We start from the raw sequence: 20,724 nt of genomic DNA, 5'->3' as shown, positions 1-20,724 counted from the left end.
TAGAATATTTAAATGAGCATCGTAATGATTTTTTTGGATAGTAGCTGCCACTTGTCTATTTGCATGTTCCTTCATGAACTCTATTGTTTAATTTTTCTATTTCTTATGTTGCCTGCTTACATTGCTTGGTCCATGTTTCAGCATCTTGCTTCTTGGAGATTGCTGCAACAATTTGTTGTTCTTTTGCCTCTTGAAGTGCAAAATCAGCTGAACTAAGCTCAAAAATTATTCATCAGCTTTTTCTCTCATTTCTTTAGATGCATTTAAAACTTCTTCTGCAAATCTGATGGTAATATCTCTGTCTGTTAACAAATGCAAGCATTCTGATTTCAATGTTTCTATTACCTTCTCAGCTGCTTGCAAATCTGCAAGTATGGTTGTATGCCTTGTCTTGACATCACGTACTTCATCAATTATTCTCTTCTTCTCTCCAATCTAAGCTCTCTTCAAATGTGGAGTTAATTCTTCAATGATTCCTTTTGTGCTATCCAATTGTGTTAGGACTGGCACCTCTTTCTTTTCCCTTACAACCAATTGTTTCTTCGATTCATGCAGATTTTCTGGTCTCCACTTAACCTCTTTAAAATGTCTTTTCTTTGTTAGTTCTTGGCTATAAACATCATGTTGTCACTTGGCTGCATTATTAACATCTTTGTAAAAGAATGTCTTTGAAGTATCTCCATAGATGGGAAGAAAAATGCTTGCAGGTGCAACATGATCTTCAAGGACATTCCTCCCTTTGTGAGAGTGATTCGCATATTCTAGCTGATGAATTTTTAATGCCGCAGAATTCTCATCAATTATTATTTCGTGAGCAAATGTTGTTGCAGTCTCATATGCTCTTTTAAAGGGGGCCATCACAAGAAAATTTTGAATCATTAGACTTACTTGTGAGCTCACAGCTTCACAAGCATCATATGTTTGGCCATTAGCTAATCTCCTTCAAATATCTTTCTTCACATTCTTGAGAGTTCGCTTGCAAACTTCCCATGCAATTGGAATAACAGCTCCATGAACAAGGGGTGAACCAATAAGATGAGGCATTAGTTGAGAGCCCATTGCCCACTCCACTTCTAATTTCAATATAGATGTCTTAAAGTATCCCTTGGATCCCATATTCTTCCATGTAAACAACCTTGAGCAAAAGGATCTATGTACTCTTTGCCATGAGCTGTGTCTTTCACCTTCTTTCAATAAGATGGCAAGAATCTTGCAAATATATCAAATCTTTGCTAGTACCATTTATTTTCAAGCCCTGAACAAAAATCTTTGAGATAGTCAAGTTGCTTACTGCAAGCTGTCAATTATGTGAACTCAACACCAACCTTTTTAAGTGCATGCATATCAATAGTCTTTTTGGAAGTCAATCTCATATGTTTTTTGGATCCACATTCCTTTCGTATTCTAAAGTGACATCATAGGAATGGTCCAAATACTTATCTTCAAGAAATTTGCATCAACTCCATCATTCAAGTGCCTCAGGAATTTGGATTTTACCAAAAGATTCTCTTCAATTCATTTTGACATACATCCAAAAAGTCACTCGTCTACCTCTATCTTCTAAAGATTGATAGGTGCTTTTTTGAACATGGACATCTTTTTCACCTATGCATTTAACTAGTGATAGTCACCTCTCCTTGACTTTATTTGAATAAATCTTTTGCTGATTTGCAATCGCAAAGGTCAGTAAGATATCTTTTTCTTCATTAAATTCTATACTTTGCACTTGTATGGTGGATTCTTCCAAGGTTTGCTTCTTCTCAATATCTTGTAGCTTTGATTTTTCTTCTTTCTCATGTTTCATCATCACAATTTCTTCCTTAATCTTCTCTTGTAATTCTAGCTTAAGTGTATCCATCACAATTTTTTAGGTTCCACCATTTTCCTTTTTGGCTCTTCATCTGACTTCTCTGACTCTGTCTGATATCACCTTCACATGTTGAAATTGTGCTTTGCCTTGACATCTGTGGTCTAGCCTCCAAGGTTCTTTGCATGCAAAGCAACAATTTGTTCTTTTAAGTTCATTTCTATCATCATGTTTCTTTCTTTCAATAGAAGAGCTCTTTTTTAGTTGGCTAGAAGGTGGCTTAGAATTGAACACTCAAGATTTGAGAGATTTAATCCTCTTGTTGACTTCCCAAGGCCTTGGTTCTGTTTTCTTTTCTAACTTCCTCATCTTTCTTCTATTTCTGTTTTCTTGGAGTATCTTCAAAAATTCTTCAAAAGTAATGTAAGATTTGTAGATGTGTGACTTTTATTATATTCACAAAAGGCAAGAAGTTTGCATCCATCTCTATCACACTATGGTTTTAATCTTGCCTCTTGAATAGGATCTTTCTTTTGTGTGCTTAAACTAACAGCAAACTGCTCCAAACTTGGGCTTTTCATGCGTACTTCTTTCTGCAGGAATATTGGCTGAAAAAAACTGGAAGTAGGACCAATCAAAGATCAATTATTTTTTGACAATCTTCCTCCTTTTGCTCTTTTGTTACTTTGCTTTATTGGAACAATGAAATAGTTCATTTCCTTATTCATATTCTGCAAAGTTTGTAGCATTTCTGATTTGGATTCTCAAAATGATTTCATTTTTCTGAAATCCATACTGGCATGCATGTGATACAATTTGCATAAAAAATTTAGCCACTTGCTTTGATGCCACTGTAATGCTTCAAACTATTGGTTTTTTCAATTTGCACTTTCAGAATAAACAAGCGTGAAACTTTAACACCTTTTGTTCACTGAGATCCCAATGTGGGCAAGGTGAGAGCATATGAAGAAGGGATTAGAATGATATTATAAATAAATGGTTGTTGGCAGTAAGCCACAAGACTCAATATTGTGACTTACGAAATTTGGAAATCCAAATCCTTTGCTCGATGGGAACCTCTCATTTTAAGCCTCTCAAATATGAGAAACAAGTAAAAACATTATCACTGACCTCCTTGCAGTCCTTTGGTGAGAGGGAGAAGAAATCCAGTCCTAATTAGTTTGGTCAACCATGAAGTGACCATAGTTTCTTCAAATGAAATCAGAGTTCTAGTAACCAACGAAATCCACTTTTGAAGATAAATTCTCTTAGAAGGGGAACTGTTATCAGAAAAGCTTCCACCCTTGCTGAGCTATCAACTCAGCAACCTTGTGAAACATAGAAACAACCCCGAAGTGTGGGACCTTGTGCAAGGGGTTGAATCTCCGAATAAGGCCGGCTTCCTTCTCAATCCAGATGTAGGTGTTGAATCAACTCAACACTTCGAAACTTACTCCTAAGCCTATCCTAACAACTTGCAGAGGTAAAGGGAAGAGAGAATTGCTTGAAATAAAAGGGAGGTGATGCACCAAGAAGAGATTGTTTCTCTCCCTACCCAAAATGACACAAATAATCAACTGAAACACCCAAGAGATGCACAAACTTTAGTTGTATGAGTGACCCCAATGCATGTATGGAGGTTAGAATTCGCTGAATGTCAAGAGGGGAGAAGGTTTCCCACAAGTCACACTCATAAATAAATTTTAACACAGCATACATGAGAGAAGAACTACAAAACATACACCTATGATGAAGGTAAGGAAACATACACAGCATACATAAGTTGAAATAAGGCAAGAATGGTGATTTCAATTAATTATAAGGCCAATGGCCAACTTACAGTTGCAAAATATAGAATAATACAAGAGAAGTGAGAGTGCATAGAATAGCTCAAGCCAGTAGGGAGATAACTCTTTACAATGAGGCTTAACAACCTGTATATAGAAAAATGGTTATAAGAGTGATCAAGATCCCTGTGTGTCAGTCTGGGAGTGCAGGGAAGTGCATGCACTTGACTTCTGTACATGCAAGCAACCTAGCCATACCCTGAGAAGGCAACCCTGAGAAGGGTGGATTGACTGACCTTCCAAAGTTAGAGCATGCAGACATGACATAAGTCACCACAACAAGCATGGCCCCATACCTCTCTTGATGGAAATCCTTCCAAAAACATTAAATGCACCTCTGTGGCTCCACAAAAGAAGTTGCACAAGTCACAAAAGTCGTCAGAGCATTTAAAGCTTTGAGTGTTGATCACGCCATCCGGAAGTGTTGCTAGTCGGAAAGAAGTCCAAGGACTTCGGGAACTCAGGTTCCCGAAGTGGGGAAGACAAGGAAAGAACTTCGGAACCTCGGGGTTCCGAAGAACTGAGAAGGAGGCAAGGAAAAGGCAGGACTTTGGAACCTTGGGGTTCCGGGAAGGCAAGGGAAAGAAAAGAAGAAAGGCTAGGAGGGAACTTCGGAACCTCGAGGTTCCGGAGAAGGCAAGGGAAAGGAACTTCAGAACCTCGGGGTTTTGGAGAACTGAGAAGGAGCAAGGAAAAGGCGGGACTTTGGAACCTCGGGGTTCCGGGGTTCCGGGAAGGCAAGGGAAGAAGAAAAGAAAGGAACTTCGGAACCTCGGGGTTCCGGAGTTCCGGAGAAGGAAAACGAGAGAAGGTAAAGAGAAAGAACTTTGGAACCTCGGGGTTCCGGAGTTCTAGGGAAGGAAGAAAGGGCCAAGGGAGGAAATTCCTCCGGACAAGGCAACACCTCACACTTCATGATTCTTCTACTTTCTCTTTGATCAACTAGGGCAGTGCTGGTCCATGGATCGTATCTCTGATCGGTTCTTATTGATGGACCAAGGGTGTCATAAAATGACAACAGAAACCTTGAGAGAACTACAGTCATTCTTGAAGTGTCCTATCTCATTGCAATGAAAGTAGTAGAAGGGCAATCACTTATAATTTATAAGTTTTATCCTGGTGATGGTTGCTGATTGAATAAAGATGGTGTGAGAAAGGGGTTTTAATTTTGACAAATTAACCAACACACACACTTTGATGAAGTGATTCTGCAAATTTTGGAAGTAAGGTTCAATCTTGATGAGTTCTCCAACTAATTCTGCAAAAAGTTTCAGCAAATCAATATTTTGGATAACCAAGGGCAAGTTATAAAATCTCATCCAGAAGGGGACTTGCAAAAAAACCTCTTCAGTTGGATTAACGAAAGGGTGCCATGAGAACTTGGAGGCCCTAATCCTACCGAAAAACTAGGGATCATTTGCTCAAACAAACTCTTGATCCACTTGGAACTAAAATTTTAACAATAAAAAAGTCTTTGGGGAGCAAAAAGGGTCAATGCTAGAGGATCAAGATTCTTCAACCCATTTGTAGATCTCCATTAAAGGTGGTTTCCTACCCACGTGTACGAAGTGGCAAACCAGGGAGCTAAGCTACCCAAGTGCTCCACAATAGGGTCACTATGGTGATCAGAGAGGTAGAGATCTGGGATGGACTAGGAAAAAGGAATAGGGATATCCCCCAAGAGATAAGAATGATTTGTCCTTGCTGATGCCATTGCCAAAACTGAATCATATTTTGCTGAGCTCCATTGAAAGGCAAGGCTTAGGAGGGGAATTAATCTTGTTGAGTAGAACCTCACAAATTGTAGTAGTGGAGCCCATGGATCCTCTCACCTATAGGATCTAGACAAAAGGAGCAAATGCAGCATCTACCTTCAACAATTAAATTTGCATAAATGGTTGCAAGTGCGGAAGGGGTTTGCAACATTTTTGCACCCCAAGAAAATCTTTCTTTCAATTTGCTTGGACTCCTTTGTCATAGTAGAGCCAACATCACACTCTTTCTTGCAAAGCTCATGTCACTCATCCTTCTGGCCCTTGACTAATCTGGCTTTTATCCTATAGCTAAAAGAAAACCTTTGCAAAGAGGGGCAACTTTTGTAGGGAGATAAACAGTTGCTTGAGCCTCTTACCATCTGCATCGGTATTCACATCCTCATTTTTGCCAAAATCCACACTTGCTACTACTTCACTCTTACTTGTGCTCACATAGTTGATTGCCATCTTTTGTTCGTAGATCTTGCTTTTAAATTTTTGTGTAAGGCATGTTATGTTAAAGCTAAATAGTTTGCTTCTATGCTATTGCGATTTATGTTCACTTATGTAAGCTTTGAGGAGTATTACCTCTAAATTGAACAAGGGGAGCATAAAAAGTAAGTTAAAAGCTAAGCCTAAAGTATTTTAAGGGAGTTATAAGTCCCAAAAGCTAAAAAGGGACTAAAGTTAAAAGAGGAACATTTCATGTGAACTAAAATAAAAAGCTAAAAGAATATTCCTCCTCAAAGATGTTGAACATACCGGAATACTGAGAGGCGGGGGGGGGGGGGGTGAATCAGTATTCCCCAAACAAAACATTCTCAAATTCTGGAACTTAATTTGATCTTGATTAGCCTTAGCATAAAATGATATATGTAATATAAATGAAGTGCAAAACATACATATCCACAAGAGAGACAAGAATTTTAATATGTGGAAAACCCAAATGGGAAAAACCACGGAGAGGGTTAACTCTCAAGATAATATAACTAGTTATATGAGATTACAAAGGCTCACTGCCTAGATTATAACGACTTAGTCTCGGAAGGCTCATTGCCAAGGAAAATAAGAATGAACTAAGAATATTGCATCTACATATGCATAGGATCAATTCATGTTAAGCTTAGACATCACATCAACTGCTTGCAGTAGATCCAGTTAAGAAACTCTGCAACTCATTCGCGATGCTTGCTCCAATCCACTCACACTCAAAATATTGTCGCACTAATTCTGCTTTTCTTCTTACCGGCAAGTGTTAACTCTCTCACTCTATCGCTCGTCACCGTCTTTTCTCATATCTCACAAACATAATATCTGTATGTATATATATGTGTGTACCGATAAGAATATACATCAAGTCGGCCTCAAAGACACTTTCCCAAAAGATATTCTAATGGCCAGATCACACGTTACAAGCACTAGAGCAAAACAACAATAAAAACATTCAAGGTCGACCTGACCCAGAATAACATTCTCAAATTTCCACAAGAATACACTTCCGAAGCATAAAGAGCACGATCCAACTCAGCATAAAGAAAGTTAAAGACATGGATAGCAGATCATCTAAGGATTTTTCATTAGATATAAAAAAACGGGAGGAAACCGGAGCTCATAGAATTGTCAAACACTACACAACCGAATATATTTCTGGAGCACAACATCTAGAGCACGACTTCTGGAGCACCAAAACTAGAATACAACATTCTCAAGTAATTACCACCAACATACCAAAAATGTGCTATCATATCTGCAATGAGAAAAAAAAAAATGCGGATCACTGCAATCTTGAGAATTGTCAACAAAATACCACCAAACTGCATTATCACTAAAGCATATATATTCGGAGCATGAAACCAATTGCCACAACCAACACCAAAATTATGAGAAACATATCCATGTACTGACACTACACAATTTTGGAGCAACAGTCTACCGGAAGAGTATACTTGCAACATATTTACAACTACTGCTGATAGCCTTTCATACATACATACCTATCTTCCACTGTTTTGCATTGCCAACACTCTGCACACACAACATATACTGCAAACACTACATACTGCAATATCCGAACCAATTTGGATCACCAAGATTGACATCAATGACAACCAATCAAGTGTTTCTAACAATCTCCCCCTTTGTCATTGATGGCAAAACACTTATACTCAACTTTTTTGCCATATCTCTCCCTTAGATAATATTTCCTTAATTCTCCTTAATTACACTTATACTACAAAAAAGCTTTCAATTACGCTTTGCTTGAAAAATTCTCTTCTACTTCTCTTTGAGTTTTGGAAGAAAGGTCTTCCAAGAATTCACGGCCAAACTAAGACTCACACCTAAACTGTCATGTCATAATGACATCAACTGAAGTTTGTGCTTCTGCATACGCAATCTACCGAAGCATATAATGCATAACCCCAACATAATTAACACGATCAATACCAACATGCACAAGCTACCACATGCATCTCCTTCTCGAGAGGGGGTACAAATAGATCTTTCTTTGAAACTCCCCCTAAGCCAAAGCTACCGGATCAATTTTCAGATGAAGAAGCACCCGTATCGGACTCAGGTGCAGCAGACTCAGTTGCATCTTTCTTTCTCCATACCATAGCATTCTTCTTCTTAGGTTCATTTGATTTTATCGGAGCATTCACATTCCTGCATTTGTTAGCAAAATGTCGATACTTGCTGCAATTGTAACACTTTATATTCCTCTGTCTTGAATTTACCAAATTTGTTCTAGATCTGCATTGATTAGCTCTGTGACCAAATCTATAGCATATGTGACAATAACCTTGAAAGGGCTTATTCATAAGTGATCCATTTACTCCATTCACAAATGGTCTATAGCTTCTATTCATGACTTGATTACTATAGTTATTAGCCTTATGTCCAAAACCTTTACAATTAAAGCATTGAGTATTCTGACTTACTTTGCGTCTGCATTCTACAGCTTTATGTCCAAAGCAATTGCACTAAAAACAATAACCATTGAATGATGAGTACCTTTGCGCATTAGGTTGCCGAGGTCTATTTGTAGCAGGTCCTAGAATTCGGACCTTGTTTGAATCTTCAGGTTTCTTCTCAGCTTCCACCTTCTCCTTGCCTTTGCTTTTGTCATTCTGATTTGATTGTTCACCGGAAAAGCCTAATCCTTCTTTGTCTTTATGAGATTTCTGCATGGTCAATAGTTTATCCAATAATGCATTGCTTTCACTGACTTTTGCTTTTGACTTCAGCTTCAATATTCTTGTTCCAACTTCCCACATGCTTCTAACTTTTGATTAATTGTATCCTTCAGACATTTTTCCACTTTCTTGCTTTCTTCAATCTGTTGCTTCAGACTCACAATGGTTTCATTTGCTTGTTTTAATTCCTTGTTAACTTCTCAATGCCTTGCTTTGAACTTCCGGATTTGATCTCTCAACTTCTTGACACATTCATTTGCTACCTTAACATTTTCTTTCAAATCTTCATTCTCAGATTCCACACTCTTTAGATCTTCAAGGGTTGTCTTCAATTCTTCATCCAAATAATATTCTCCTGTCATATCCAAAGGAGCCATTTGTTCAAATAAGATCTCCCTTAAGTGGTTAAGCTAGCAACAAGGGACCAAATTTGATCTCGATTAGCCTTAGCATAAAACTACGTTACTCAGAGACGCGTCCTTGGCTTTTTTTTCAGGCATCCTCGTCTCGAGGACATCTCGGGACAGGGGACTCCTAGGGAATGTCCCCATAAATTTTGCATATTGACAATGAATTTTGGCAATGAATTCTATAAGCAATTTGACTTTGACTCTCAATTTAACACAAATTTGGCATAAGAACTCTGCTGGTTCTTATATGTTAAGGTTCTATAATGTATATGTGCATGTTTTATCCATGTTTTCATATGAATATTTAAAATTTTCCCAAATATTTTAATTTTCCCTATTTTTATATAGTCGTCCCCAAAATTGGCAAAAAAAATCAGTGTCCCAGAAACATGTATCCCCATCCCCTACCATCCTCGTCCCGGAAACTTGGGGTAACATCGGCATAAAATGATATATGCAATAGAAATGAAATGCAAAACATAAATATCCACAAGAGAGACACATGAATTTTTATGTGGAAAACCCAAATGTGAAAAATCACAGATAGGGTTAACTCTCAAGATAATATAACTAGTTATATGAGATTACAAAGGATCGCTGTCAGAGGGCTCACTGCCTAGATTACAATGGCTTACTGTTGGAAGGTTCACTGCCAAGGAAAATAAGAATGAATAGAGAATATTGCATCTACATATGCATGGGATCAGTTCATGTTAAGCTCAGACATAACATCAACTGCTTGCGGTAGATCTGGTTAAGAAACTCTACAACTCATTTACTATTTGCTTGCTCCAATCCACTCACTCAAAATATTGTCGCACTAATTCTGCTTTTCTTCTTTACCCGCAAATGTCAACTCTCTCACTCTATCGCTCATCACTTTCTTTTCTCATATCTCACAAACATAATGTGTATGTATATATATGTGTGTGTACTGATAAGAATATACATCTGTTGATTTTAAGTAATCAGATTAGCAATATAGAATGGAAAATCAGAATGCAAAGTAAATCATACACATAACACACATGTACCCTGGGAAAACCTCCCTCTTGGAGGAAAAACCTAGCAACCAAAGATCTATATTAGGCAATAACCAATTGATTTTACAATGAGCTTCAACACATGAAGCTATCAACAAATATGCACAGAACCCTAGGGCAGATAGCAATCATAAACTTATCTGTAATACAACTGTTGTTGTGGCAAGGAGGATGGCAGATTGAGGTTGCTGTCTACAAGATTGATCTGCTGTCACAAGGATGATGTTCGCTGCCCCCTTTAGACCAGTTCGCAGTCCTTCAAGGGACTTCACCGTGCCTTGATAAGGTTCGCTGTCCTCTAAATGTAATTCGCCGATCACAAAGAAGATAGGGATTGTATTTCCTGAATGTGTGTATGAATAATGATTGATGTCTTGTATTTATAGGCGACTTAGCCCTTTAACTTTCCCAAGTCGGCTTGCAAGAATATTCTGCCAAGAGTTTTACACGTTACAATTATATAGGTCAAGGTCTAATTACAAGCTACATATTTGATAGGTCTTGCCCCATAACAATTACATAATACATAAGTTGAACGCCCAAATAGGGCCTGCCCTATTATTATAAGTTACAATGGGGCCCAGCCCAATTATATGAATAACTTAAACTAGAATCCGATCTTAGCTACATATTTCAACACTCCCTCTTAGCTAGAGAGCATTCTATGAATAATCAAGTCACATAGAGGCTACCACCGTGGCTACTCCCATGGATGATACACATGATATGTTCACCATAGCTACTCCTAGAGGGTGAACGAACCCATCATGGAATTTCTTCCATGATATCCACCATACCTACTCGTAGAGGGTGGAATTTCTTCAATGATGCCCACCATACCTACTCGCAGAGGGTGGATCCACCATACCTACTCGCAGAGGGTGGAACGAGGGCTTTCACCTCAAACTTCTCCCAAAGAAAAATGCATTACCCAAAAGATGTGGCTTCCTCTGAAGCTGAAAGAAATTGGCTTCCTCTGAGCTTTACAAGCTCCCTCTGAAGCTAAAGATGTCAAGCTCCCTCTAACATTTCCTTCTTTTAGAAAAGGAAGCCTTCATTTGACCTTTACTCCTCCTGAGATGTCCCTATGCCAACTTCTGCAAAAGAAGCAAGAGGAGTGGTCCTGAATTTGCAATCCCGAGCAAAATGACCATACTTGTCACACTTAAAGCCTGGATGTGAGATAAGTCCTTCTTCCTTTTTGATTTAGGGGCAGGATCTGAATCTCTATCTCTATCCCACTTTAACCATATGCGAAGCAAGGACTTGATTTTCTACATCATAATGATCATGCTCAATTCCTCTTGCTATCAACCATGACTCTTCTTGTATGCAATCTGCTCTCAAACGATCGAACTTGGGAAGTTCTGATCTTGCACTAATTCCTTGAATGCAAGACTCCCAAGATGCCGGAAGACCTTTGAGAGCAATCATGGTCAAGTCACTATCATCAACAACCTTCCCAATGGATGAGAGCTGATCTCTCAAATCAGAAATCCTCATGAAGTATGCTATGACGGATTCACCTTTCATCATCTTGATGTGATGAAGCTGCTGCTTCAAAGCTAGGGCACGGCTGGTGTTGTTGATTTCATACATCTCTTCCAATGTCTTGAACATTTCACTGGCAGTCTTCAGCTTAGAGATGATAGGTACAATATGATCCTTCACAGAGTCAACCAGCATTCTCTGAGCTTGAAAATCTTTCTTCCTCCATGAAGTCTTTTCCTCTTTTGCCTCAGGTTCAATGGATGATCTCTCCACAAAGTCTGCAAGATCACTACCATTCAATGCAAGCATGATTCAGAATCTCCATGACGTGAAGTTGGATGCACCATCCAATCTATCTTCAACCCTAAGATAGTTCAACATTTCGAATGAAGTGATAAGAACAAATAGAAAGAGGAGGAACAACTACAATCAATCTGATTACCCCTAATTCGAACCAAGCTCTGATACCATGTTGATTTTAAGTAATCAAATTAACAATATAGAATGGAAAATCATACACATAACACACATGTACCCTGGGAAAACCTCCCTCTTGGAGGAAAAACCCAGCAACCAAAGATCCAGATTAGGCAATAACCAATTGAGTTTACAATGAGCTTCAACACATGAAGCTGTCAACAAATATGCACAGAACCCTAGGGCAGATAGCAATCATAAACTTATCTGTAATACAGCTGTTGCTGTGGCAAGGAGGATGGCAGATTGAGGTTGCTGTCTACAAGATTGATCTACTGTCACAAGGATGATGTTCTCTGCCCCCTTTAGACCAGTTCACAGTCCTTCAAGGAACTTCGCTGTGCCTTGATAAGGTTCGCTGTCCTCTAAATGTAATTCGCTGATCACAAAGAAGATAGGGATTGTATTTCCTGAACGTGTGTATGAATAATGATTGATGCCTTGTATTTATAGGCGACTTAGCCCTTTAACTTTCCCAAGTCGGCTTGCAAGAATATTATGCCAAGAGTTTTACACGTTACAATTATATAGGTCAAGGTCTAATTACAAGCTACATATTTGATAGAACTTGCCCCATAACAATTACATAATACATAAGTTGAACACCCAAATAGGGCCTGCCCTATTATTATAAGTTACAATGGGGCCCAACCCAATTATATGAATAACTTAAACTAGAATCCGATCTTAGCTACATATTTCAACAACATCAAGTCGGCCTCAAAGATACTTTCCCAAAAGATATTCCAACGGTCAGATCACACGCTACAAGCATCAGAGCAAAACAACAATAAAAACATTCAAGGTCGGCCTGACCCAGAACGAACATATTCTTGAATTTCCACAAGAACACGTTTTCGAAGCATAAAGAGCACGATCCAACTTAGCATAAAGAAAGTTAAAGACATGAATAGCAAATCATCAAAGGATTATCATTAGATATAAAAAACCGAAGGAAACCGGAGCTCATAGAATTGTCAAACATTGCACAACCGAATATATCTCTAGAGAACAACATCCGGAGCACGACTTCCGGAGCACCAAAACTAGAATACATCAATCTCAAGTAATTACCACCAACATACCAAAAATGTGCTATCATATCTGCAATGAGACAAAAAAATAAAAATAAAAATGCGAAGCATTGCAATCTGGAGAACTGTTAGCAGAATACCACCAGATTGCATTATCATTAATGCATATACATCCGGAGCATGAAATTGATTGCCACAACCAACACCAAAACTAAGAGAAACATATCCATGTACTGACACTACACAATTCTGGAGCAACAGTCTACCGGAAGAGTATACCAGCAACATACTTACAATCATTGCTGATAGCCTTTCATACATACATACCTATCTTCCACTATTCTGCATTGCCAACACTTAGCACACTCAACATATATTGCAAACACTACATACTGCAATATCCGGACCAATCCGGATCACCAGGATTGACATCAATGACAACCAATCAAGTATTTCTTACAAAAGAGAGGAATGAGAATATTTCTTTGTGAATAAAAAGGTAAGGCCAATGATTGAAAACATTTAAAATAGTTCACTATTTTTAAGGCCTACTTGCCTTTTATTCTAGCAAAGGTATTTTGGAAGCAAATGTGAGATGTTGATGAGGAGGATGATCCATATATAATTTGAAGGTCCTTTCAACAGCCTAGATTTGTTTGTGATGTATATAAATAAGCAAAGGATCTTGTCTCTGCACATGATTGCTGATGTTTAAGATTTTTGTTTTCAGCAAGCTTCTGTTCATTTGAGAGCTGTGCTACTATGTATATTCAGAAGCATTTTTGTGGCTTTTTCATTCTCCCTTCAAGATTGAGTTTTATGTGGATGGTTTAATAGTTAGCCTCATTCGAGTGTTAAAGTTCTTGCCTATAGCGTGAGGAATTTATTGTCTATTCTATTGTTGAAAATTTAGATTTTCAGCAATTTTTTGTATATCTTGTTCATTTGGGAGTAATCATACACTATTTTAATTGCAATCCCCTTTCTTTATCTCGCATTTATTCTATTTCTTTCCCCCCTTTGACCCTCTGATTTTTACATCATTTTAGAATAGGGGAGTCTTTCCAAATTTGGAGGTTGTTCAAGCTTAAGGGAACTGTGCTCAAGCTTCCCATTTGTATGCTTTGATTGTGAGTGCAACTCTAATCAGACAATTAGAAGCATCCGCAATAACAATATTTAAATAAATATATAAATATACATGTATTAAGTATTAGTAAAGGTAAAGCATAGTAAAATTAGTAATATAAACTATTATTAATGTAAAATCAAACAAGCATGTAGTAAGTTTAGGAGACAAAGGCACATTACCTTTTGCTTACAATGTGGAGTCGTGTGTTGCAAGCAAGTGCTTATGTGTTACATATTTCTTTGCAGATTATGCTATAGTGGAGAAACCATCATTGGACACTTGGATGCGGGAGGGTCATGACTATATAGTGCTGAAGAGGTTTGATATTGACTGCATTCGTACTATTGGAATTGTGCTTGGACAAAGCATTGCCCTTGACCACTTTGTTCGACAGGTAGCTTTTTCTCTATACCAGTCTTGTCATCGTACAGAACTTGTTAATATAGAATCTAGATGATGAAGCATGCATATGTATGCCAGAAGCTGTTAGACATTGACTCTTTTTCAGGTAGATGGTATGGTGGCAGAATTTATTGATTTGAACAAAGGAATGGAGAAGACAGGCACATTTACCATGAAGCGCAAAAAGCTTTTTCAACTTGTTGGACAGACAAATACCAATCTTGCAAATGTAATTTTCAAGCTTGGGCTTTTTGAAAGGTGATTTTTGCAGCCATGACTTCATCATTTTTTGTTATTATTTTGCAGAAGAGATATGTGGGATGGCTTCCTCTCGATATCTGAAAAGTTAGTTACTAATACAGAGTGAGTTATTGTTATTGTTGTCTCTAAAAGATTAGTAGGAAAGTAAATTAGACACAAACTTATGTCGGGTATTTATTAGAGGTTATATTTAGGTTTTCAGTGGTGAACTTGCATCTAATTTGTACATTTTGGGCCATATTGCTATGGTTTCAAGATTTCAATGACTTTTTCTGGCTTTCATCGGTCGTCCTCCTAGTGAAATAATGACAGTAATTATAATAGACTCAAATAACTTTATGATTGAAATCTTATGGATGACCTTGGAGCATGCAGTCCTCTAGTAAAAGAACAAGAACATGGATCACATTTGTGAAAGCCATAAAGGCTCTACTGCAAAATATTAAAATTTAAAACAATATTTCCATGATTGGAATTTGGAAAACATACATGTGAAACGGTACAATCTTAGTTGTGTTATATTCTAATTTAGTAATTTTGTTTTTCGAAAGCAAACATCGTTTGTTTGACCTTTATCCAGTCACTTTCTTTTGCAGATAGAGTAGAAATCATAATTTTGAATGATTGTGAAAGAAATTGTTTGAGTGTGAGACAACATTGTTATGAACATGGTGAAGCTATTGTTTGACCTTTATCCAGTCACTTTCTTTTGCAGATAGAGTAGAAATCATAATTTCAAATGATTGTGAAAGAAATTGTTTGAGTGTGAGACAACATTGTTATGAACATGGGTGAAGCTATTTGACAACACAACTTAAACATCTTCATCTTAACTTCAACTGAAACCTCTGTTAGCTATAATTTATAAAACTTACCTGGCAGTGGCATAAGTTTGATGTTGACTGCTTTGTATTGGATGAAATTGAATTGCTTACAGGGCATCATTCAGTGTAACTGTAAACCTTTCCCCACCTAGAATATGGTGAAAGCACATTGTCCATATAGAGTACAACTACTGTACTTGGAAAATTCGTTTTTTTTTTTTTTTTTTTCATTTAGAGCACTTAGACCAGGACATAATTCAACACCAATTTCTAGCATCTAAGAAAACATGTGCATTATGAGAGCACAAATTTCTAAAAATTTGGTGTATGTCCTCGTTATAGACAGTGTTCATAAATCAAGATAAACTTTTATATTAATCTCATAATGCAAATATGTTGAACTTCAAAAATATTGTGTATTTTCCTTGCAATTGAAAAATACAATGCAAGAAATAACAAAAAATGTTAACATTATACTTAAACTGTGTCTGAAACAGTGATGTTCTCTTTAGATCTGGGCAATTGTCTTCATTGGGTATGATTGTTTAAATTAGCGTTTTCAAACTTAAGATTCCATTATCTAAATAATTTCCTTCACAGCCTGAACTCATGAACTGATTCAATCATCATTTATGCAGAACTGTAATTATTCAATAGTGTTTACAAGAATGGACTGAAATACAAATCTTTGGTTACAATTTTTGAATGGCTCAAATTCTCAATGATACCCTTTGCTATTGGCAGCTTCTAGTTCTTTGGCTTTTCAATCAATTTAAGGTTGTTGGTCTATAACTTAGTAGTAAAAATCTTTCTTCAGATTAACTTGGCAAACCGAAAGAATATTTTTCCAATTAAGTGGGAAATTAAAAAATACCAATTTGTTTTTAAAATAGAGAAAAAAATATCAGTGCCTCATTCATAATCGAATTACAGATTTTTCTCAAATTTCTGGTCCCTTGGGATTTGTGGCAGAGTCTGCAAAACAAATCAGTAATCCTATTCAGATTGGATCACTGACTAGGCTGAGCCATGATTAATCACATTTTTTTTTCAGATATTTGCTACTATGGACTACATGTATACACTTTTCTTTTGATTGGTGAATTTGGGATTTTTAACTTGGCGTAGACCAGGTGAGGCCACAAATGGGGGACCTCCTCCCTGGCATGAACGTGCAATAATTCAAACCCATGAGCACATAGCCCACCAGTCCAGCGAGAGTATGAAGCACAAGCATGAATGCCTGCTAAGTCACTTGGCATGAATGCTAGCAGCATCAATGCTATGGTTCTAACCTGTGAGCATATTGGATCAAATGAATGCACAAGCCTGTGATCGCAATGGCCTAGTGGGGCTTTGAAATTTGGTGGCAACATTAACACTCCACAATTTAACCTTCACACTATGGGATGAATCCCATGTATACACTATATTTTGCATCTACTAAGTCTAGCTTATTTGTTCTTGGCTAGATTACTTGATACTTGCTAAATAAAATAATAGCGTGAATAATTCATTGATTGACCTCTTCTTTAGTTGAACAAGAGTTAGCCATGATTTACTTGCTAATTAACCTCTATCATATTGATATGTGAATCTAGATGCTCTAGTTTGTTAAGCTCATCTTATAGAATCACTTAACAGTCACAATGAGTTCATCTTAGAGAAACATTTCAGAGTTACAATAAGTTCATCCAGGGGGCAGCCACTATTGGAGTATTCGAGGATGATTGTGTAGGTGCCTCACAACTTCCTTTTGTGGACAAATTATTTGACTTTGATCAAGATTGATCAACCACAATGTTTGCCTCCTCTTGCTCTTTGATACAAACAAGTGCTCATCCCAAAGAAACGGGACTCGGACTCGGCAAGGCCGACCCATACTCGGACTCGGGACTCGGAGTCAAACTCGGCTGGACTCGGGAAAGTGAAAAACTCAAGAAATTTAGAGATTTTAAAAGATTTAAAATTTGTTTCGTGCACCCTTTATTGAATACACCTTAAAGACACAATAACATCATCAAACTCGGCTCATTTGATTACGTACACAAGTATACATCAATCACATAAGCATAAATGCAAATTGTAGGTGAAGGAAATAACAAACATGGATTTATAAATATTGTCAAATGTATACAATATTACAAAACTCATGGAATAAAAAATCTATGTTATCATATGATCATCATCAAATGTTCCATACAAATACCAAAGGTAAATACAACTACAAGCCTATGGCTCAGAGGAGCCTGCACCCTTTGGCTTCGGCCCCCTGCGAAGGCATCTAAGGTAGGTCCTGGATGATTCGATAGCCATAGACGCTCCCCGTGACACCATGCCATGCTCACCAACATCAGGAACATCTGTGTCACTATCTACCTTTGAATCTCCTGTCTCTACTCATGCTCTCCACTCCTCCTCTGCCATGGCTACAATCTCAGCCTCTATATCTACCTGGTCGATCCAATCAGTGTCAGACTCGGAGGTTAAATTTTCCCTACTTCTATTGATGCAGTTTCACCCCATATTTTTCAACGGGGGTTTGGGGGCAGCGCCCCCAAGGTGGGGTCATGATGTTTGAGCAACTTCTTGGAGGCAGAGGTAATCTTTGGTCTGGCAATGAGTACTAGAGTGAGTACAAAAGCTCCTATAGCTGGGTGATAGCCCATTTACAATTGTTGGGCAAGGAATTATATGTCGATGTTGGCAAGGGACAAACATTTGTGGTATCCAAGAGAAAGAGGAGGCAAATATTATGGCTGGCTAGTCTTGATCAAAGTCAATTCCTTTGTTCATGAAAGGAAGCTGCAAGGCACCTATGCAGTCCTCAAGTACTCCAACAGTGGCTGCTACACATTGATTTCTCATGACACCATCATTAGAAGAAGACAATATTACCCCTCTTTTTTGCAAAAGATCAAAGGATGTGAATGCATTAGAAAGAGGGTATCAAAGTGAGGCGAGGGCTAATGCTAATGAGCTCATTTTGTGTTGTGCTATGCCAATGGGCTCCCCCTCAATCTCAAAAGATCACCATATAGGTGGGAAACGGTTTGAGAGATAAATGAAGCCTCTATAGGTATTGGCTATGAAAAGGTACATACCAACTTATTGGCAAGGAAAGAAAATTTATATATTTTATTGCGTCCCATCAGGAATTTATAAGCAAAAATCGGTTTGTCCATCATTTCTAATGAATGGAAAAATAATAAAATATAATAAAAAAAGGTCTCTAATTAATGTCATTGCAATATGCCTGAAATGGTTGATGCTTTTTAGGGCAATTAATTGTGAGAGGCAAGTGAAAGATGCACATTTTGTTGGTAACATTCTCATAGAGCCCATTAAGATGTGGGGCCTCAAAAAACTTTTTCAAGTCATAATAGATAATCCTAAAATTTTTAAAGCCATGAGTTGCTGGTTTAGTAATGATATGGGCACATGTTTTGGATGACATGTGCTGTTCACTTGGTCAACTTGATGATGTACAAGCTTGGCACACATATTGAGTGAATGAAACAACTTTACACTGGCATTGATGAGATCTATATGTTTGCGACTAATCATCATAATTCATATGCCATCTGTAGATTCTTCTTGAAGTTGGAGGTATTGAAGATAATTTTTTGAAATTTGAATATTCAATATTTTTTATTTACTTCAAATTAAAAATTTTAATTTATTTTTGTTTTTAATTTTACATAATGTACTTTGTTTTTTAAATTAAAATCTAAAAAAAGTAAAGTAGGTAAATGTTTTAACTTGGAATTTTTCTAATTTGTTTTATTTTATAACACCATAATAGGTTCTTGAGACTTGAGTTGACATGTGAAGGTGTGAGAGGCAGTGAGTGCAACAACCTTTTGGGTTTATGGAAGCCATCAAATTTAGTGAGGGCCCAAAAGATCAAAGAACTAGTTCCAGGCAATGATTAGTGGACTCATGTGAAATTTGTATTGAGTTTTATAACTTTTATTAAGCCCGTTGTGAGTATTATCAGATTTATTGATACAATGATGCATATTACAAATTATCCACGTTTAAACAAGATATATGACAATATATGATCTATGGTAGAAAAATAAAGCGTATAATAGTAGCTAAGGAGCATGACCCTTTTGAAATTTTTTATCAGTTAGCAAGAATAGTTCTAATCGAATGGTGGAACAAAATGAACACCCTGCTGCATACAGATACTTTTATTACCTAGGAGGGTGTTGGCATCTAGAGAATGGGCACAAGACAACATTTAATAGACTCTTCTTTGATCCACATGGAAAGGGCATAGTTGTAATTCGTGGGTGAGTATTTAAAACTTATAGCTTCTATAGGTCACAAACTTAGTGATTTTCTGAGACAAGTACAAGAATGCTCATCAATGGTGGTACCTTCATGACCTAGTATGTAATTACCTGCAGCCTCTTGCCATCAAAGTTAAATCATAGGTATGAGTTTTTAATTATTTAGCTTTCTTGCTTTAATTTTATAAGTTACTGTTTGTGAATTTATAAAAAAACTATAATGTTGTATTGAGTCTATCTCAAACCTCAATTGTTTGTGAGTTTCTCTTAAGTTTGGAAGAACTGGAATATATACTCCTTTATCCACGTAGTTGAGCACAAGCAATTGGCAGTGAAAAATGAAGAGTAGTTATTTGCATTCCAACCTACTCCTTCTCACACAAGTAAGTCGAATACAAGGAGGGGATAATGACACATTGGGATGTAATGCTAGAGCATCCTGATTGGGTGCTTTTGTTTCAAACTTTTCATTGATCTTGATCAATGATGAGGAGCACGAGGCTGCAACTCAAGATAATCAAAGTGTAGCTAGTGGGAATGGCAGTGCTGCTGCTTGTGGTTCCAATGAACTAGTCATGATGTTGATATTCTCACTGAAGAGTAATTTGATACTTTGTACCGAGTTTCCATGTGCAGTTGTCCCTTTAACCACTGATTACTACTGTGGTTTTTACATAAATAAACAGTTTTGATCTATCTTTCACACTTAACATTGAATTATCAATCATTAGTCATTCTCTGTATTTT

The 20,724-nt window shown here is 37.3% G+C and overlaps 1 protein-coding gene across 2 annotated transcripts in view; it reads left to right on the top strand.

The window, feature by feature from the left end:
* LOC131073624 (protein RETARDED ROOT GROWTH, mitochondrial) overlaps window positions 1-20,724 on the top strand; it is a 99,757-nt gene that overhangs the window by 77,283 nt on the left and 1,750 nt on the right. For both annotated transcript variants that reach the window (XM_058010110.2, XM_058010111.2), the window contains exons 4-5: window positions 14,435-14,583; window positions 14,698-14,849. In XM_058010110.2, coding sequence (XP_057866093.1) covers window positions 14,435-14,583; window positions 14,698-14,849 — 301 coding nt within the window. The remainder of the gene's footprint in view (window positions 1-14,434; window positions 14,584-14,697; window positions 14,850-20,724) is intronic.

Source organism: Cryptomeria japonica, chromosome 11 (genome assembly GCF_030272615.1).
Source record: "Cryptomeria japonica chromosome 11, Sugi_1.0, whole genome shotgun sequence".
In the NCBI taxonomy this organism is placed as follows: domain Eukaryota; kingdom Viridiplantae; phylum Streptophyta; class Pinopsida; order Cupressales; family Cupressaceae; genus Cryptomeria; species Cryptomeria japonica.
Note: the sequence above shows the minus strand (reverse complement) of the source record. Positions and strands in the feature narration are given on the sequence as shown.